Here is a 22,402-nt window from a genome sequence, read left to right as displayed (position 1 = left end):
GGAGGACCCTGCCGCACACTTTTGCTGATTCACTCATGTCTCCCAAGGTGGGGCCCATTGATATGTGGCCAGGAATAGGTAAGATGGCCACAGGGGCACGCTCTTGTTCTTCAGGTCTTGGGGGAAAACAGCAAGAAACTGTGGGGAAAGACTCACAGCCCAGAGTGAGGGAAACTGGGTGCTGCAACAAAAAGAAGCCAAGAGGAAAGCCACTTTGTAGGTGACACCCAGCCCACCTACCTGGTGACAACTGTGTTTTGGTCAATCCTTGCTCTGAGGTCTTCGTTCTGCTGTTGGAGAACCTGGATCTTTTCTTCTAGGATAATGTTCTTTTCTGCCTATAAAGGAAACAGTGTTTAAGAGGTTCTAGCAAGGCCATCAAATGGGAAGTAAACCGGTGCCCTCAGCTCTGGGCATTGGAGGATTATCAAGAACAACATTTTGCAAATACCAGTTTGCAATGTATTAGTGGGTTGTAAAATCAGGTCAGAGGAATGCGACCAGCATTTCTTCTTTAAACGAAACAGCATAGAAAACGCCCATGTGCACCGTATGTAGCAAATTTCAGGTATTTTTATTTTATATATATATTATGTGTGTGTTTCTGATGTAAAATGTATTTCTTATAGTGAGTGTCCCCAGGCCCTTGCCATTGTCAGAGATAAACCATGAATACCACTAGGACCTCCTTTGACTATTGGGTCTCATGGTTCTTCCCAAAGTGTCAACCACACCGTAGCAGCATCCCTGGCCAGCCGTCCGTGCACGACACGACATCCTGAATCAACGGAGGCAGGAAATCTAAATAACGTAAGCACGCTTTTTCCTTCAGAGGCTACGGGCAGCCAGGAATGCAAAGCCGGAGAGCAGCTGGGTACATTCGCCAAGTCCCATCATGCCATGGCTGTTACTCCCCAGCAATTGATGCTTTCCCTCTGTTAGCATGTCCTCGAGGGCCTGAGACCTGGCTGAAGTACAGTTCGATTCTAAGACCACTTTAGAAATAAATTCTTTTCCGAAAAGAATGTGACATCATTCACTGTTAATGTAGTTAATCTTTAAAGAAAACGGTCCCTAGTCCATGAACAGGACTTTGGAATCCTGGCCCCAGGACTGGCCCCCTCTTTAGCAAGGCCCCTCACCCAGCCCTCACTTTTGCTCCCAGGAGATGAAGTGATCAAGTAGGTTCCTTTTTGCCTGGAAAGGTTTCTGGGATGAGAAGCCATACGGGCAGGCAGAAAGCCTGAAGCAGGGCTAAAATCAGCCAAGTAAACCCAGAGGTTTGCTGGTGACCCAATGCAAGTGGCCAAGCCAGGAGCGGGAGGAAGGGTGGCTGCTCTCAGAGCAGCTGGTCCCCACACTGGCAAGGCTGCAAGGCAGGGTTCGGCTGAGGCAGGCGCTGTCTAGGCCTGGCCTGAGCTGGGAAGTCCTGAGCTGCTGGAGGGTGCAGAGTGGTCAGCATTGCCCAGAATCTTGGTGACAATCCAGCATCACCTGGTCTGCCCCCATTAACTGAGAAGCACTCGTGCAGCAAGAGATGTTTGCAAAAAGGGATGCTTCCAGAGAGAGAGGCAACATGGCCACCAAATGTAATGGGTGGCCCTAGATCAACTCCTGGTTTGGTTGTACAGATGCAAGGGACATTTCACAAATGGGGAGCTTTAAAAGTTCGATGTTATGATCAGTTTCTGCCTGACATGGCAAGCTGAGGATATAAAACACATGGTACAGTACGTGTGTGTGTGCAGACACTGCCTTACAGAGGAAAAGTTCTGGAAAGTATAAGCATTGGTAGGAATATGATGCTATAATCTGCTTATTTTCTGTTTATCTTATTTCATAATTTTCCATAGTACACATATTTCCTTTTGATAGTATCAGAAGTTTATTTTTAAAGTAACAATAATAAAGGGAAAAAATAAGAATCTGAGATCCTGGGGCCAACTTCCAGATCAAGATGGGCTGCCCTTGGAAGGAGGCTTCTCCTCCACTCCCTTTGCACACCTTTCTGGGACTCTAGCCCTGGCCGGGGGCTTGTGTGAAATCCTGGGTGTTCTGTGCTCCCCTTTACTAGCTCTGCAGGAGCCAGGCTGGTGGGCTGAGGTGGACGAGTGTGGGTGAGAGCAAGGACTCTGTTCTGGACTGAATGTTTGTGTCCCTGAAAATTCCTATGCTGAAACCTAACCCCAAAGTGATGGTATTAGGAGGCGGAGCTTTGGGGAGGGGATTAGGTCCTGAGGGTGAGCCCCTGTGAACGGGATTAATACCCTTATAAAAAGGGCCCCAGGGAGATCCCTGGCCCCTTCTGCCTTGTGAGGACCCGAAGCACTGGGCCAGGACTCCTAGCTCCATCTCCGCATCTGTAAAGCGGCTGGGGGCGGCAGCTCCTCCACAGGCAGCTGTAGTAGTTAGGAGCAGGCTCGGGGAAAGTGCTCCGTGCAGTGCCTGGGCACTGGGGATGCTGCATTGTGCTGGGTCACCACACGTCCCCAAGAGAGGGCAAGGAGACAGCAGGACTGTGGGAAAACCAGCGCAAAGCAGAAAGAGGCCACCCATCAGAAAGGCTCCAGAGTTGGACAAGATAAGGCCACCTCCAAGATTCCTTATGAGAGCTCCTGGCTTCCTGGGAAAGGCCCGCGGTGGGATTTTCTGCATAGGTGTAAGCAATGGGCAGGTAACAGACACACCTGGCTGAACACCTCAGTGTCAACGATGACCTCAGTGATGACAGCAGGAATGTCATGGAGGTTAGTTACTCTCGCGAGCAAATGGACCAACTCACCAGCTTTTCCAGCTCGAGAATCTTCTTTTCCTGCTCATGTATTTGCTGATTCTTCATCTCTAATACCTGCTTCAGACTCTTCATGTCTTCTTCCAAGTGCTGATAAGGAGCCAATGCAATCTACAGGGGCAGAGAGCCATGAGCTGTTGACCAGGGCTCCCGACAAAACCCAGTATTAACCAATACCACGAATCCAGCTAAATCCATCCTCCTGGGACAAGTGCCCTGATGGCAACTGCGACACCAAAGAGAGAGGATGCTACAGCCTTCCCTGATAAAGTTTCCCACTGAGAAGCCTCCTAAAATCCAGTTCTGTGGGGGAGCAGGTGAGACACGGCCATCGTCCACTGGAAAGTCTGACTCCAGAACTGCTGGGTGCTGCCAGCCTATGCCCAGCAGGGAGCTCATGGGGTAGAAAGAGTAAACCCAACACTGGCTTTTAACATTCACCCGGAAGACTTGATTCACGAGGTAGCTGGGACTCTTACAGGTCTCACCTATGCCCGTAAAGAGCCCATGCATAGGAAATGAGTCAAGTGGTTTAAGAAGCAGAAAAGCCATTTTAGACAAAAGTCACGTTGGGGTAGTGCTGCTGGATGTAACAAATTAAAATACAGTAGGTCCTGTTAAATCCAAATTCAGATAAATGACATTTTAAAAAATTCAGTATAAGTATTGCATGGGACAGACTTACACTCAAAAATTTATCTGTAATTCAAATTTAACTGGGTGTCCTGTATTTTATTTGGCAACCCTACATTAGAGGGAAGGAACTTTGCCAGCTTTTCTGGAAAAAATTCCCCTCAACCTGTTAACGCATGCTGCAGCCAAGGCTGCCCCACGTCAGCCTAAAAAGTTGCGGGAGAACGGGCTGGAAGGGGTGGCCGGGCCGGGGGAACGGGCTGGAAGGGGTGGCCGGGCCGGGAGAATGGGCTGGAAGGGGTGGCCGGGCCAGGGTGGGGGTTTCCAGACCATGCTTATCACAGGAGCCCTGGGACTCCAGCTGGGGAATGCTGCGGAATTTGGCAAAAATAACACGTCGCTGGAGAAACCCACAGCTGCTGTCTGTCTCAGGGGAGAGGTGCTGACAGCAATTGTTTAAAAATCCAGGGGAGGCCGTGACCAGCTGTCACTTCAGCAGTGGATTCACAGAGAGGCCTTGTCTCGGGACTGGACTGCTGAGGGAGCCCCGCTGGCCTCGCTGGGGCGGGGTCCCTGCGGGGCTGGAAGCCTGGAAAACTACCTCCAGCTGCTCCTCTGTGTTCCTCCTCAAGGCCTCTTCGAAGCGGCGGGCTCTGTCCCGCAGAGACTGGCTCTGGAAGGTCAGCGTGTCCACCTGGTCCTGCAAGTAATGATACAAGGAGTCCAGCTGGGGCCACTACAGACAGCAGCCACCACAGCCTGGGCAGCTGTGATCAGTGGGCCACCACTGTGCCCTGAGCACCCTCAGAGCGTTTCCCTGGGGGCTGGAGAAAGAGGTGCCAAAGGGGAACCCCCACAGCCACACGATGGAGGAGGGTGTCCCCCCGCGTCTGCCCTCGGCTCACTCCTCCTTGGTGCTCTGTCAGGAAGAGACCACAAAAGCACAGTGAGCCGGGGGCGTTTCACAACCTCTGATCCCACAGAGGCAGACAATCCTCAGAGAGAATCCTCAGAGGCGCCTCTTGTCCAGGAGGCACCCAGCCCCTGGCTTTGGGAAGGACCACGATGAACGTATTTCAAAGATGTATTCTCATTTAGGAAGCTCAATCCAGAACCCTTCAAGCCCTCCTTGACTTCCTTCTCTCCCTTGGGACCCCTCCCACATCACCAAACCTTCTCATCACGAAGTCCATAATCAAGTCCTGCCATCCTGAATGTCCCTAGAACCCACAGACTCCCCTGAGCTCCGGCCACTCTGCTGGCTACTTTCTGAGACGATTCCTGTTTTTTTCTGAATGATCACTCCTTTGCCCTCACACTACATGTAGTGAGGCACTCTTTCTAACGTGCAAACCGGAACCTGTCCTTCTCCTCTCTCCTACCCCACTGCCCTCAAGCTGCAGTGCACGCTCCCTAACACAGCGTCCTCCCAGCCTCGCTGCCTCCCTTTCCTCTTGTGCCAGCTCTCCTGCTGCCAGTGCCTTCCTCCAGCCAGCTCCCTCTCACTCCCGCTTCACTCTGGCTCCCACACAGCCTTCCCGGCCTCAGGACTGGGTTGCATGTCCTTGATAGGAGCTGCCACGTAAGCCAACTCCACACAGTCTCCTCCTCCCTGCTCAGACCCGCCCCGTGGCCAGACTGGCGCTCCCAGCCCTTAGCCTTCCCATGCCTGCCAGTTAGGCAGGCCGCTGGCCACTCTCCACCTGCAGGTTGAAGGAATATAAGGGTGTCTATGGAGACACTGCACCCCTTCCCCAGCTCCCAGCGCAGATGCACCTGCACTGACCCTGCCCCACTCAGCTCCCGCCATGACTCTCAGGACCACAGGCTGGCAAAGGACCGCTGATGCCCAAGGAGAGCTTCACCCTTCATGTCTCACTCATGCAGACCAGTCCAAAGCTCTTTGCCCAGCACCATTTCTATAATATCAAAACACAGAAACTAGGCTCTCCCATTAACTCTTCTAAAAAAGTATACAGATATACAGATACACACACACACAAAAAAAGAGAGAAGGAGAGAGAAAGAGAGAGAGAGAGAGACAGGGTCTCACTCTGTTGCCCAGGCTGGAGTGCAATGGTACGATCTCGGCTCACTGGAACCTCCACCTCCCAGGCTCAAGGGATCCAAGGGATCCTCCCATCTCAGCCTCCCAAGTAGCTGGGACTACAGGTGCGCACCAGCACACCCAGCTAATGTTTGTATTTTTAGTAGAGACAGGGTTTCGCCATGTTGCCCAGGCTGATCTTGAACTCCTGACCTCAAGTGATCCACCCGCCTCAGCCTCCCAGAGTGTTGGGATTACAGGCGTGAGCCACCGTGCCCAGCCTCCCGTGGACTGTTCTGGCAAGAGAAATGGCCTCATCCGCCAAATAATGGGAGGCGATATTGTGAATGCTAGTAAGTGTACACAGTGACACTAACATGGGAAGCACTGGCTTGACTGCTTGCTTTCTTATGGTGGACGACCCTGGTCTGCAAGCTCCCTGAGTAGGTTCCTTTTCCTCTTTTTTTGTTCTCTTTTCCAGTTACTTCTTTTTTTTTTTTTTTTTTTTTGAGATAGAGACTCACGCTGTCACCCAGGCTGGAGTGCAGTAGCTTGATATTGGCTCACTGCAACCTCCGCCTCCCAGATTCAAGAGATTCTCGTACCTCAGCCTCCTGAGTAGCTGGGATTACAGGTGCCCGCCACCACGTCCAACTAATTTTTTTGTATTTTCAGTAGAGACGGGGTTTCACCATGCTGGCCAGGCTGGTCTCAAACTCTGACCTTGTGTGATCCACCCGCCTCGGCCTCCCAAAGTGCTAGGATTACAGGTGTGAGCCACCGCGCCTGGCCCATGTCTGACTAATTTTTTTTGTAGTTTTAGTAGAGATGGGGTTTCACCATGTTGGCCAGGCTGGTCGCGAACTCCTGACCTCAGGTGATCTGCCCCCCTCGGCCTCCCAAAGTGCTGGGATTACAGGCATGAGCCACCGCACCCAGCCTACTTCCATTTTATTTTTAAGAAATAAAAGTTTCCAGGCCGGGCGCGGTGGCTCAAGCCTATAATCCCAGCACTTTGGGAGGCTGAGACAGGTGGATCAGGAGATCGAGACCATCCTGGCTAACACGGTGAAACCCCGTCTCTACTAAAAAAATACAAAAAACTAGCCGGCCGAGGTGGCGGGCGCCTGTAGTCCCAGCTACTCAGGAGGCTGAGGCAGGAGAATGGTGGGAACCCGGGAGGCGGAGCTTGCAGTGAGCTGAGATCCGGCCACTGCACTCCAGCCTGGGAGACAGAGTCAGACTCCGTCTCAAAGAAAAAAAAAAAAAAAAGAAAGAAATAAAAGTTCCCACAGTGCCATGAAATGCAAATGCCAGTGCACTGGGGCAGCACGCTGCAGGTGGGATTTTGCAGGCCTATGAGCTGAAATGTTCATCGCAGCCTGGGCAGCCCCTCCAGGCCCGCAGCACAGGTCACCTGCTATACTGACTATAAAAATGACCATGGCTTCTACACCAAACCTCCTCAGTGTTGCCAGAGAAAGCATTTCTTTTAAGCCTCTTTCCCTCCATTAAAAAATAAAACAACAGCAAACTCTTCAGGCAATTACAACTTAGGATGGATCTAAAATACCAAACTGATGTGTCTGCCTTATTCACCATTACTCAAAACAGATCTGCAGGGAGAGCATACGCTGCTGCAGCTAACGTGGGCTGCCTTCTTTATGTCATGCACAAAGACCCGGCTGGTGGCCTGACCCAGTGTGGGTCACTGGGGAGTCAACCGACATCATGACAATAATCACAATAAATGTAACAATGCTTGTTATTATTACAACAGTCACAATAGCTGCCGCTTATTAGCACCGACCTAAGCCAACCCAGGGCTAGGCACTTCTGACACGTTATTTTCCTTAATCTGTTCACACCTTGAGAAAAGTAGTGTCATCATCCTTATTTTAAAGAGTAAACTAAGGTTTACAGAGGCTACATAACTCTCCAAGATGTGAAAGCTAGTAAGAGCTAGCGCAGCGGGGATTTAAACACAAATTCAAATCTCTAACCACCAAACCTGTTTCTCCAGGTGCCTGTGGACTAAGGAGGTTGGCTTGAGCAATTCCACCCTCCTTGCACCAAATCACCTCCAGCCCAAATGGATTGTGCTGGACGGAGAGTCACAACGAACATATGCCCAGTTCAGGACCATCTGGTGTCAGTGGCAGGGCGCCGACTCCCAGACGAGACAAAAACTCGCATTTCTTTGGGTTTGGGATTGGATGGGGTTTTTGTGACATGGCTGTATGGCTGTCAGTTTCCTGATTTGTGTTCCTTTAAGGATAGCACAACTATTGGTGCAGGATGTGTATACAAGGAAGGCAGTCTGGGTTCACTGGCCAAGGGCAAACCACACGAGCACTGTGCAGGCATAACACATTTTAGTTTTTGCAGAGTACACTGGAGGGTGTGACCCTGGCTCTCTCCACAGTCCTGGACTCTTGGCGGGGCAGGCTCAGTGCCATGTATGTTGCCAGGGGAAAGTGAGCCATCAAAAAAGCAGAATTCCTGCCTATGTATTAAGCTATGGGGTTCACCTCCCACAATTCCAGATGAGAGTATGCCTAACATTTAAAAAATAATTTTGCTGTGATTGGAATTGCTACACTTGGAAGTGGAAGCAGGGCCCCCAGCGTCCCCCTGGCTTCCCAGGCAGCTCCTCCATGGGGCTGGCGGTTGTCAATGTCTTTTCACACAAGCAGCTGCCTGCGTCTCTGTAAGGCAGGAAGGAAGCAGGAAGGACACACAGGTGATCCGGGACACGCTGCATTCTCTCCTTAGAGGCCTGCAGGACACAGGCAGCTCCTCTGGCATCTGAGACCAGCATTTCTTAAAGGTGATGGTGAGAGGTGGAGACAGTGTTTTTCATCTCAGCCACCTCCAGGTAACTGCAGCCCCTTTTGTAAGTCTCAGAGCATGTTTTGTAAATCTCAGAGCATGTTCTGTAAGTCTCAGAGCATGTTCTGTAAGTCTCAGAGCATGTTCTGTAAGTCTCAGAGCATGTTCTGTAAGTCTCACAGCATGTTCTGTAAGTCTCAGAGCATGTTCTGTAAGTCTCACAGCATGTTCTGTAAATCTCAGAGCATGTTCTGTAAGTCTCAGAGCATGTTTTGTAAATCTCAGAGCATGTTCTGTAAGTCTCAGAGCATGTTCTGTAAGTCTCAGAGCATGTTCTGTAAGTCTCAGAGCATGTTCTGTAAGTCTCAGAGCATGTTTTGTAAATCTCAGAGCATGTTCTGTAAGTCTCAGAGCATGTTTTGTAAGTCTCAGAGCATGTTTTGTAAGTCTCACAGCATGTTTTGTAAGTCTCAGAGCATGTGAATTCTGACCTGCAAAACCCTCCTTGCACCATTTCCTCAGCCTAGAACACTCTCTTCCCCAAGTCCTCCTCTGGCTTTGAACATAGCTCAGTTACTCCTCGGATACTCCAGACCACAGCAAGTGCACAGTAATCTCTCTGAATGCCTGTGGCATTCACTAACGGTATTATTCATGTGGTGCAAGTATGTGTTACCTGTTGTCTGTTACTATTTGCATCACAGCTCTCCGAGTAGACAGCACATTTCTTCAGGGTAGGCAGTATGACTTATTTACCTTATGTTCCAATGTTTAGTACAGGATTTAGTACACAGTAGGTGCTGAATGAATGTCTGTGGGTGCGAATAACGATGCTGCCATTATCTTGGTATCAGGTAAGAAAATTAAAGAAATACTAACCTGCAATGACAGCCGCAGTTTTTCAAAATTTTCTTCCAATTCTTTCTTTTCAAGCTCATGAGTGGACATCAATTCTGGAAAGAGGACATGAAACTGTTAAGTTGGTCTTCGTTTTGAAAAGGATGAAACAAGGCTCTTTTGGCAGACTAAGACCCGTGACTTCAGGTAAATCAATGACTCCCGGATAGCAGATTCAAGCCTACGGGGACTCCTCCACTGGTTTGAAATTGTATGTGATGAACGGGTTAGTATTTAGGAGAGAGAAAGAAAAAAGGGACTGGGGAAAGGGAGGGAAAAAGAGAAGATGGGGGCAGAGAGAGCACATATGAACACACACAGAGCACACACTACACACACACACACGTCACACACCCATCACATACACACACACCACACACACACCCGTACCACACACACATCACATACACACCACACGCCACACACACATCTACCACACACATCACATACGCACACACCACAAACTACACACACACACCTATGACACACAATCACATACACACCACATGCCACACACACACACCTACCACACACATCACATACGCACCACTGCCACACATACACATACACACCTACCACACATATCACATACACACACACCACATGCCACACACCTACCACACACACATCACATACACACATGCCACACACACATACACACCTACCACACACATCACGCACCACTGCCACACATACACACCTACCACACACATCACACACACACCACATGCCACAGACACATCTACCACACACATCACACACACACCACACACTACACACACACCTATGACACACAATCACATACACACATGCCACACATACACACCTACCACACACATCACATATGCACACACCATACACCACACACATATACACACCTACCACACATACCACATACACACCACATACACACCTACCACACATTCATATACACACCACATGGCACACACACCTACCACACATACCACATACACACCACATACACACCTACCACACATTCACATACACACCACATGGCACACACACCTACCACACATACCACATACACACCACATACACACCTACCACACATTCACATACACACCACATGCCACACACACCTACCACACACACATCACATACACACACATCACATACCACACACACACACCCCTACCACACATCACATACACAGCACATGCCACACACATACACCTACCACACACACATCACATAAACACACTACCCACAAGAGCACATCCAATACACACCTTCCATGTACATCACATACACATACTACATGCACACACACACACCCCACACACACATCACACACATACACCACATGCCACACACACACCACACAATCGCAAACACACACTACATGCCACACACACATACACACCAAGCAATCACATACACTATATGCCACACACATATACACACCTATCACACACACCCCTGCACACACTCCCCCACATAGACCACACACATCCCCCACACATCATGCCCGCCACACCCCCACATACATACACTGCCCACATCCCACATACACATACATACCACATACAAACCTCCAGCACACACCCACTACACACACCACACACATTCCTCCACACCCCCACATATATACACTACACATACCACACATATACGACATACACACCTACCACACACACATATACACAACACACACACGCATAACACACCCACACACACCAATCACATCCTCATAGCCTGCCACGCTCGCACGCCTCCAAATCCATACACATTTACACACACACACATGCCCTCCCCCCACATCCTTACAGCACCCACACCTTTGTAACACACCCACCCCCCCACACCATACACCACATACACACACCACACACTCCCCATAAACACATCACACATATACACACACATGCACACTCACACACTGCACACACTATAAACACCCACCCACATACCACACACACACATCCACATCCCCATACCTCCCACCCCACACACACACACATGCATCCCCCCATACCTCCCACCACATACACACACACACACACACACACACACACAATCCCCCCATACCTCCCACCACATACACACACACACACACACATCCCCCCATACCTCCCACCACATACACACACACACACACATCCCCCCATACCTCCCACACACACACACACACATCCCCCCATACCTCCCACCACATACACACACACATACATCCCCCCATACCTCCCACCACATACACACACACACACACACATCCCCCCATACCTCACACACACACACACACATCCCTCCATACCTCCCACCACATACACACACACACACACACACACACACATCCCCCCATACCTCCCACCACACACACACACACACACACATACATCCCCCCATACCTCCCACCACATACACACACACCTGCATCCCCCCATACCTCCCACCACACACACACCCCCGCATCCCCCCACACCTCCCACCACACACACACACCTGCATCCCCCCCATACCTCCCACCACACACACACCCCTGCATCCCCCCATACCTCCCACCACACACACACACACCCGCATCCCCCCATACCTCCCACCACACACACACCTGCATCCCCCCATACCTCCCACCACACACACACACATCCACCTGCATCCCCCCATACCTCCCACCACACACACACCTGCATCCCCCCATACCTCCCACCACACACACACACCTGCATCCCCCCATACCTCCCACCACACACACACACACATCCATATCTCCCCATACCTCCCACCACACACACACACACCCGCATCCCCCCATACCTCCCACCACACACACACACCCGCATCCCCCCATACCTCCCACCACACACACACACACACCCGCATCCCCCCATACCTCCCACCACACACACACACCCGCATCCCCCCATACCTCCCACCACACACACACACACACCCGCATCCCCCCATACCTCCCACCACACACACACCTGCATCCCCCCATACCTCCCACCACACACACACACATCCACCTGCATCCCCCCATACCTCCCACCACACACACACACACACATCCACATCTCCCCATACCTCCCACCACACACACACACACATCCACATCTCCCCATACCTCCCACCACACACACACACACACACACATCCACGTCTCCCCATACCTCCCACCACACACACACACACACACACATCCACGTCTCCCCATACCTCCCACCACACACACACACACACACACAAACACTTCTACGTTCAGCTGTACCACCATCCTGCCCAAGTCAGATCCTTTGTTCACGTTATTCATTGATTCTCTAAACTGTCCTCATGGCAAAATAACTAGGTAATTAATATTAAATCCCATCTTCTTCCCCTCCCAGGATCACTCTTCCTTCCCACTGCAAAGCAGCCATCTGTGGCTGAGGAAAGCAGTGGAGCTGCGAGCAGCCATCCTGCCAGCCGGGCTCGCCAGCCAGGCTCAGTGCTGCGTCTACACGGACACCTCGGTAGCCTCTTGGCTGCCCTCTGAGAACCACACATCCCTGGGATTTGCTTCAGCAAAGATTCGGTGTTAAGACAACTCAGATGCAAGGAAGAACTAATTGGACTGATTCCTCTTAAGAGGGTCTGAAACAACTCTGTTCCGTGAAAAGTGTCATCCCAGCAATACTTTGTAAGTTAGGCAGGAAGAGTTGTCATGTGAGAGCTATTAAGCAAATGGATTCTCTTTTCCTCCAGATGGGAAGAGTCTTATTAGCTGGGTGAAGCCCATCTCATTCTGGCTACACAAGCAATTTGTTTTCATGTTGTAAGGAGAGGGAGGAGGGTCTCATTAATCAGCCGGGATCACATGCTCAGAATAGCAGCATACCGGAGACCGACCATTACCATTCTGGGTGGCGTGAGCTGCAATCAGGAAAGACTGTGGTTTTCATTCACTCAAATCTTTTAACTAATGGTGGTAAGGGCCACTAAGAAATCCAGGTGTTACAGCTGACATTTACATTTGGAAAAGAAACGTTTGTGTTGATTCTGAGTGAGACTTCATTCGTCAGAAAAATCCACCCGATCTATTTATGTGAAAATCCAGAAAGAAAAGGCAACACCACGGCTCACTGTGCCATTTCCGTTCACGTTCCCTCGCGTGAGACCAGCTTCCTCTAGTGACAGATTTCAGGGTGTTTTCAAAGGATCCCAATGCCCCAAGGGAAAAGAAGAGGCAGTATCCATTCTGAAGATGACATAAACCATTGCTAATATCTGTGTCTTCATCATGTATTTCTTTATTTCAAACTCACAACACTGTCTCATGCTTAATAGGGTGTTTAACACAATGGTTCTCAAGTTTTCCTGCATATTAGAATCACCTAAGGAGTTTGAAAGCCTTCTGATGCCTGGGCTGCACCCCAGAGCAATTAAATGGGAACATCAGAGGTAGGCAGCCACACATCAGTGTATTTTTAAAAACTTCTAGGTGATTCCAATGTGTAGCCAAGGGTAGGGGCCAGTACTCCGAGTGTGAGACACACTACCAGGACCCAGGCAATCCCTTTAACTAGTCCCCAGGAAAATGCCGTCCTTTGCCTCCAGCTTGGTCACCTACTAATAGCTCCCAGAGGCAGCGGGGGTGGTGCTTGAGGGCGACAACAACACAGACCTTGGTGATGGCACACTGGGTCTTGTTCACAGAGAACATTTTTACGATAATACAAACTCTGATGCTAATTCTCAAATTGTAAAATTGTAAAAGTTTATCAATGTATTGTTAACTGTCGTTGCTTTTAATACACACTTTTTTTTTTCTTGAGGCAGAGTTTCACTCTTGTTGCTGGAGTGCAATGGTGCAATCTCGACTCACTGCAACCTCTGCCTCCCAGGGTTCAAGCGATTCTCCTGCCTCAGCCTCCCGTGTAGCCAGGCCACCGCACCTGGCTAATTTTTGTATTTTTGGTAGAGACGGGGTTTCGCCATGTTTGCCAGGCTGGTCTTGAACTCCTGACTTCAGGTGATCCACCTGCCTCAGCCTCCCAAAGTGCTGGGATTAGAGGTGTGAGCCACTGCTCCCGCCTTTAATACACATTTTAACAACCAGCTGACTGGGAGGGAAAAGTAAAGCGAGAGGAGGTTGAAAAACAAATTGTATGTATTAATGTAAATGCATGTGAAAGTATAAAATGCTGCTTCTTTCACAAAGGAAAATCTCATTGGAACTTAGTAATGACGCCGTTATGACCCACATAAAACCCAAAGATAATTCAAAGTTACAAAAATGTAAAAAGAAAGATCTGGAGACTGAATGCCCACCCACGGTGAATGTGGTCTATGAGTGTCAGCTCTGGATATCCCGATCCAACCAGATGCCGCAGGAGCCCGGAAAGCATCACAAATATGAGGAAAGTGTATCCATGCCGGGGCTTCCATTTGTTTTTATAAGGCCATAAAAATCATAAAGCCTAGCCGGGTGTGGTAGCGGGTGCCCGTAATCCCAGCTACTCAGGCTGGAGGCTCCAGCTGAGGAGAATTGCTCAGGACCCAGGAGGCAGAAGTTGCAGTGAGCTGAGATCGCACCACTGCACTCCAGCCTGCAGAGCAAGACTCTGTCTAAAAAAAAAAAAACGGGGAAAAGAAAACATAAAGTGCACTATTTCCATGCCTACTTTAGACAGTGGCCCTCAAGTGTGGCTACACATTAGAATCACCTAAGGAGTCTTAAGAAATCTTGATGCTTACACTGCACTACAGATCAAGGACATGAGAATCCCTGGGGTGGGACTGAGGCTGGCATTGGTCTTTTGTTACAGCTCCCCAGAGGACTGGGAATTCCAGTATTCAGCAAGGTTGAGGATAACTGCATTGGAAGAAAGCAGCAGCTAGCTACCTGCATCCTTAATTCCTATCTCTTCTTTTCCCAGGAGCCAACAGAAAAAAATGCACCAGGAGGGAAAGACAGGAAAGGAGGAACAATAAAGGAAGGGGGGCTCCACACACCTGCAGCAGGAAAGGCTCGGCTTGCACCACCCACCCCTGCCTGCTGCACATGAGGCTGGGAGCTACCTTGGACTTTGTGGTCGTGGTCATCCTGCAGGATTGTGATGGCAACTGTGTGGTTATTCTCCATCTCTAGGAGAGCAGCCTCATGGCTGGCGGTGAGATCTTCCACCTGGAGGAGAGTCGCAGTTACCGGTTAGACAGAGAGCTGCTTGGAGAACAGAAGTGGAATTCCGTGAGTGGAAAAGGTCCATGACCTGAAACATCAATGACAAGTCACAGCCTCGTGCCGAAGCAGGTGAGTTGGACTTTGGTGGTGATGTGGCAGCCCTCAGAGTCAAGAGGAGGTCACTGCCCCAACCTGGCTCTTTGCAGGAGGATCCAACTCCAGGCAGGGGATCACTGCCTGAGGTACCTCTTTAGAGTCCTGAGTGTGGCTCCTGGACCATCCCCTTCCCACTCCTAGTCCATCCCCTTCCCACTCCTAGTCCATCCCCTTCCCACTCCTAGTCCATCCCCTTGCACCGCTATGAGCGATGACGGCAAAGGAAAAGAAATGGGTCCTCCCTACGGGGTGGTCTGTTTCCCAGAGGCAGGGGGAGCTACAGTACACAAGGTAAACGGAGGCGAACGAATACTTATTAGGCTGCCCGAGATACGTTACTCTACTTAACCCTCAGAGCCACCTTCTGAAGTAGATCTTATTATGCCCAATTGACAGATGTGGAAACTGAGGCTCAAAGAAATTTGAAATGTTTTGCCCAAGGGCTAACAAATGGCAGAGCTAGCAGTGAGACCCAGGTCTGTCTGACTTCAAAGGTGAAGCTCTTTCGAATGCACTATTGGTTTGTGTTGACCTCCCCCAAGCAAGACCAGCAACGGACACCTTAGGATTCTCTCACCAGTACCAGGTGAGGCTGGGAGGTCTGCGTGTCTGTTTTTAAACACAAGGTTGCCCCCCAGATTATAACTTGGACCTTCTGCTCAGGCAACGTGGTGCTCCTGGTAAGGGCTGCTGCTTCCCAGCTGCAGGAATGCTTCTAGCAGTTTAATCGCACGGAGTGCAGCCAGTCCAGTCCAGGATTCTTCCTTTTCATGTTTCCTGACCCCCTCCCCTACCCCTCACCTTCCTGCCTACCAGGTTTACTGTTTTTGTTATTGTTATTGCGGCTGTTGTTTTAACTTCAAATACATGACTTGCAGGAGTAATGGCCTAAAACGACCTCTCCCTATCATTGCAAATCTCTCCTGGATACGCTACAACAGTGTTTATCCAAGTTCTCTGTCAGTGATCCACTGCAAAAATCACCATTGTACACAATACCACAGCGCACACACCCCCACACGACCACACCCAAAACCAAAGTTTCACAGAAACAAAACTCCGCCTTCCATTTGGAAAAGTCTGGTTTAAAAATGCTTCCTCTGTTTTACTTCGTTTTACAAAAGGCGAGTTAGTAGCCGCTACATTTATTTCACAAGCTACTCGTGTCAAAACTTGGCATTTGAAAACCACTGAACTAGAAAATGTGCGCTGGTCTTGAAGCCCCTTGGTGGCCCAGTTAAGAAGACATTGCTTCTAGCTGGTCATATTCAGCCGCGTCTGAGGCTCCCACATTTCTCTGGGGAGGATTCACGGGCTGACCTTTGATCTGAATGGAGAAAGGGTTCTCCCCAAGAAAAGAAGCCTGCCTGTGAAGTTGACACATGGGGATATATCTGATTTAAAAAGGGGTGGATTCCCATTCCGGATACTATTATTTCATCAAAAAATTATCCCGACTTCTCTTTCTTCTGGTAAACGAGAACTTCATCCACTAAAACAAGTATCACTGGGCAAAACCAACAGCGGACCCATGGCATTAGGAAAGCTGCGTCGCAGTGTGAGAATGGACACGGTGCACAATGACTCGCTCGCATTTAAAGGCCATTCTTGATCAAACGGTATTTACTCGAAGCTCAGAGCTATGAACCCACCAGCAGAAAGGCTGATTACAACAGTATTTAATTGTCCAATTCCTGTTTACAGGAGGTTTTCATGGAATCTTTGTCCAAAACCTTTCAATCTGTTGGAAAAATAAATCACTAGCTTAAAAAGGAAATACCTCTTCTTTCTGCTCCATTACGGATGTCACTCAGGCCACAGCACACCGTAAAAACACAGCACCCCCCCGCACCCTCCCTGCACCCTCCCCCCCTCCGCCCCACACACACTGTTTGGAGGGCTGCCACACAGTTCAGGAGAGCAAAAAACCTTTCATCGGTCCTTGGCGTGATTCTCATTTATTGGGTGCTTACACAAATGATCATGAGTGGTTTCAGAAAAGACAGACAGATGGAAGAACTAAGTTTCAGAAGAGTCCTATGAGTCCCAGGAGGTGGATGTGCCCTGACCAGCAACACTACACTGTGTTTGTGGCATCAACGTGTGCCATTCTGGTTTGCTGGAAGGTAAAAAGCCTTTGATTCAGTGGTGATGGAATACCATGCCCATTGTAGTAAGGGTAATGTAATGGTATCATATATTCCTTACAGCCTTTCAGAGGTGCTTTTATGAATGAAATCACTGATCTCCTAACTCTAAAAGTTCATATGGAATTAGAGAAATGCCCAGTATGTTAGGAAGGAAACTAAAGGGAGCCCACGAGTCAAAAAATCTGAACACAAGAATCCATGCTCTTTAGTAATTCAGGTTTCATGCAACTTTATGGTTTTTAAAAAATGTTCTCTCCAAGAGGAAGGAGCTGTCTACTGTTGGCCATCCTCTTTCTTGTCATAGTATTCATCCATACAACTTCTCCTGTGGTTCTTGGCTTCTTTCTACAGCACAGGTTCACATTTATGAAGCAGCCAGTAAGAACTCCCAGCCTGAGAGGATCTTGAAACCAGAAGGAATTGGAGGAGATTTAAACAAGGTGACCCAAGGAAAGCACAAGATCTTTCTATGCATTGAAGATGACCAAATCAAAGACAAAAGTGCTCGACCATTATGGCCTATGGCAAACTTGGGCTGGCTGAAGCACCCTTAGCTTCCATTTAGAACCCTGGTGAGGCCCCTTAGACCACCACTGGGCCATCCTCCTCCCTCCATAGAGAGAGTTCTGGGCTGTGCCATGGAGGCGTCTGTCAACACAGACATCCGGTAGTCCTCGTTCTATGGAAAAGCAGCTGTTCCCTGTGACATGACTCCATTCCCGCAGCCGCCTGCTATTCAGCTGGGCTGACTGACAGCAGAGCACAGGGTTGGAAGACCACCCTCTCAGACGGGTGAGACTATAGCTGTGGTTTGACTTCATTTAGCCATTTACAAAATGCAACGATCTGGGGCTTTGGCAAGTCACTTGGAGAAGACTTAGATTTCAAATGAAGAAACGTGTGTTTTACATTGTCTCAGCTTCGTTCATTAAACCCAAACCAGATTAAACTCCCATTTGCGCCCATCCACATGGGATGAGAGAGAGGGAGCCTGCCCAGGCCCACTCTCTCCCACGCTCTCTTCATGATTTTCATTTTTAGATAACGAGGGGGCCCTCCTTCACTTGGTCATGGGTTGCAGTATCCTGGACACTGGCTCAGCCATGCCAGAGCTCCCAGTCTGCTGTCATCCCATGCCGGGCTGTGCCTCTGCCCCTCTGCAGCCCTCCACGCCGCAGAGGCCCCATCTCCACTGCACCGCCTTCTCCGGAGCATGGAACGTCTGGGCTGTGATGGCAGGCTCTGGTGCTGGGAGACAGAGGGCCCTCAGGGATCTCTTTCTATTTGATTAGACAGAATGTGGTTTCCGCTGCACAGCAGCTGTGAGCCTGCTCTGCAGGAGGGCTGAGGAGGCATAATGCAGATGATGGACAAAGTGGCCTCTGTACGTTTGGATTAATCCTGGGATGCTTTTCCTTGAGTCATTTAGTTTAAAATGATTTCCTTACGAAAGCACAGAAAGTGCATCCTGGATAAGAGACAAAGCAACATTTAAACTCCAAAGGCTGAGCTCTGCTGCTCCCTATGGAGGGGGATGTGTGCTGAGCCTGATGGAGCAGAATCGTCACGCATCCAGACAGGCGGTCCCTGAAGCCAGTGGCTTTGGAGCAAGTCGTGGAGTAAGACAAACTGAGGGTCTTGGAGGAATGGGTCCAAGGTCACACGCCAGATACTTGCATGCCAGGCTCTGTGGGGACAGTCAAAGGCAGCCCAGAAGCCAGGGCTGGAAGCTGGGCTGAACATGTTTGGGGCAAAAAAGGAAAATGCGTGTGTGTTTACAGTGAGTCTGTTTTGCGTGCTTTGATAAAGGGAAGCTGTGGCCATTTGGCATCTGTTGATGCGCAGCTTGCTACAGAAGGAGAGCTGGCTTTCACACACGAAACACCTTTATCCTTGCACCTTGAAAATAAGAGTTACATCTTGTCTTTAATCTCACTTAAGAAAGCCAAGAGGCAAGACCACCTCCACCCCTCCCTCAGGTCCTTAACTCGAGCCAGCAGGGCCCTGCAGCTCCCACGATTCCTGCGGTTCTGGGCCCGGGCTGTACACAGAAATCCCCTGGACAGTCCAGAAACAACCTGCTGCCAGGTCTCATCAGTGACGCTGATTCAATTAGTGTGAGCGGAGGCTGAGGAGGGGTGTTTGCCAGTTCTCCAAGTACCCACCTGTGTAGCCAGGGCACACACCATGGGCAGAGAGCCAGCCCGTGCCCCGTGAGATGGCGGGGGGCCAAGCAAGAAGCAGCTCTGGCTGGCTTTGTCATGAAGGAGGTGCTGCTGCAAAGCCAGAGGTCAGCCTGCCTCAGCCGGCAAGTCCCAGTTTGAGTAAAGTGATATTTGCAGCCTCAGAAAATCCTGCATCAGAACTGAAGCAGCACCTGCCCCTATTGCCAGCTGTTGGGGGCCACAGGGTCATGAGGAGACGCCAAGTCAGTGAACCTGATTTTTAAGGGTCCAGAAGGACAGAAATGTTGCTATCTGTGGGGTTAGCACTGCCCAGTGCAACCGTCCCTGAGAAGGAGGCCCCCAGAGTGGAGAGTCCACCAAGGACTCTGAAACCATGGATCATCCTCATCTCCATCTCAGTCACACCCTTGAGTCTCCTCTCCCACTAAACAGGAACACTGGTTCTATCTGGTAGTTAGACTATTGGCCTGGGGTGCATTTCATCTTCCTCACTTCCTGCATGTTCTCTGCTAAGGAAACTGAAGCCTGGGGAAACAGCCAAAACATTCTGCAGCAGGAGCAGAATCAGGGGCCTGAATAATTCATAGGCTTGACTCTCTGGTTCCCCCAAACCAATGGGTTTCTGTAGGAAAGATTCAGCCAAATGAAAAGCATTCAGATATGATTTCTGACACTTCCAGCTGTGAGGATAAGATGTGAAACTCTCAATTCCTCCACACGCTGTCTGCATTTCTCACCCACGTGACAGCTCCTTGGGCACTTATCTCGAAGCTTCCTCAATGGATAGATAAGCAAGCCCACCTTTTATAAATCTCAGTATCTCTTGCAGTATCCTGTCATGGCGCTTTGCGTACATACAATGCACATTCCACAAATATTCTTTGCGCAGGTGAATCAGTAAATAAATAAACGGCTTTTGCTATCATAAAGGATCATGAACAGAGCACAGAGCTCTCATACAACAGAACGTTTGAATTACGCCCAGGTAGCTTTTGTAAGTCATTTTCATGTGGAAACGTCAAGGGTTTCTCTCCTTTCATCACTCCAGCTTGAAATATCTAAAAGGCCGCCATGTCCTGGCTTTAAAAAGAGGTGAAGCACATCTCTAGGCACACACTTCTGCACAGGTGAGGCCTCAGCGAGGCATCCTGGCCCCCGAGGGGACATGCCCCCCTCAGCAGTGCCTCAGCTCCAGGACACCACCACGTGAGCCTTTGTTCAGCGTCTCCTGCCTGCGGACCACCTCTTACCCCTCCTCCTCACCTTCTGGCATCGTCTCAACCAACTCAGACCTTCAGATCAGAGGCCTTTGGTAAACATGGGTATAAACGTGTTCTGTGTAAAACTGGGGATGAATGGCCCATAGACACAGAGGCACAGAACAAGCTGATATTCATACCAGGCTTGAGATGTATAAAGCGGCCGTAAAATCAGTAAGACTGTAGACAGCAGCCCGTGCAAATGTCTCCCGACAGGAGTTACACGCAGACAGACTGGGAGGCACGACGCTGGGGGTTCAGTTTCGCATCTTAACACCAACAGGTAACTTTAGCTGTAACCTATTCTGTTTCCTAGTCTCTATGGTCTAACCCACCTCAAACAGGGAGGTGTGTCTGGTTTTTACAGGCCTCTAGGAAAGGAGAATGACTAACCTGAGATACTGTCTAGAATAAAATGCCACAAAGTAAGAGAGGTTTTTTATTACAATGACAGCAATTAGTATTACTCTTAAATTTCTCCCAGGTCCCCTAAGATGCACAAGCCTCTTCTGGGGCAGTGGGAGGGCCGGGTGGGTACTGCCGTCTGGGATGTCCATTTGGAAGCAGCTGAGGAGGGCAGCACAAGGGTTTTTGACAATGAAGAGGCCACTCGACATGAACCTGAATGCCAAGTGAGATTTAAAGGGTGCCCTTCACAAATGTCAGCTTACCTTAAGCATATCATGAGCACACTATATAAAGCAACACACCAATTAGAAGGTGGGGGTGAAGGCACCGGAGCTGGAGAACTTAGAAATAAGAGAAAAGAAAGGAGCAGTGCTCATGGAAGCAGGGTGGGTACATTGAATCGTCCGCCCGCCTCTCATCAGTACTAACGGCAGTCGTGGACAGGGTGGCTGCAGTGGGGGTGGCAGCACCTGCCTCCTTCCGGCTTTCATACCGACAAGCGCCCTGGGAATTATCCTCTGGTTAGTCCATTGATGCATTTTCCTCTCCAGTAAGGTTTCTGGGCAAAGGTTAACCATTGGCATTCATCCTTTCATCCAGCAAATGGATATTGTGGGTACTCCGCCAGGCATGGATCCAGGTGCCAGGATCCAGCAGGAGAGCTGACAGGCAATTCTAACTTAGTGGCTGACAGCAGGGGTGTGGAGCCAGACTGGCTCAACCCTGGCTTCTCCATGACCAGCTCTGTGAATTCTGGCAATTACTGAACCATGGGGGCTTGGCTTTCTCCCGTGTAGAATGGGAATAAGAATGGTACCTTCCTCATTAGGGGAACTGTGAGGACTAAATGAGTCAGTTCATGTAAAGAGCTTAGAGCAGTGTCCGGTGTAGGATGAGTGCTAGATACATGTTTGCTTGT

General features: G+C 49.7%; 1 protein-coding gene and 1 long non-coding RNA gene across 5 annotated transcripts in view; one reads left to right on the top strand and one right to left on the bottom strand.

Annotated features, from left to right (window-relative positions):
- MTUS2 (microtubule associated scaffold protein 2) overlaps positions 1 to 22,402 on the bottom strand; it is a 429,948-nt gene that overhangs the window by 4,530 nt on the left and 403,016 nt on the right. For all 4 annotated transcript variants that reach the window (XR_012426783.1, XM_045377128.3, XM_045377130.3 and 1 more), the window contains 5 exons: positions 15,222 to 15,327; positions 9,183 to 9,256; positions 4,026 to 4,124; positions 2,783 to 2,902; positions 241 to 338 (listed from right to left, as the gene is read on the bottom strand). Coding sequence is in view for 3 of the 4 variants with exons in the window: in XM_045377128.3 (XP_045233063.2) it covers positions 241 to 338; positions 2,783 to 2,902; positions 4,026 to 4,124; positions 9,183 to 9,256; positions 15,222 to 15,327 (497 nt within the window). In the remaining variant the exon portion in view is untranslated. The remainder of the gene's footprint in view (positions 1 to 240; positions 339 to 2,782; positions 2,903 to 4,025; positions 4,125 to 9,182; positions 9,257 to 15,221; positions 15,328 to 22,402) is intronic.
- Positions 8,673 to 16,374, top strand: LOC123569802 (uncharacterized). The gene is made up of 3 exons (XR_006693597.3): positions 8,673 to 9,347; positions 12,548 to 12,840; positions 15,080 to 16,374. It is a non-coding gene; the product is annotated as an uncharacterized lncRNA (long non-coding RNA).

Source organism: Macaca fascicularis, chromosome 17 (assembly GCF_037993035.2).
Source record: "Macaca fascicularis isolate 582-1 chromosome 17, T2T-MFA8v1.1".
Taxonomy (NCBI): domain Eukaryota; kingdom Metazoa; phylum Chordata; class Mammalia; order Primates; family Cercopithecidae; genus Macaca; species Macaca fascicularis.
This window is presented reverse-complemented; position numbering and strand designations above follow the sequence as displayed.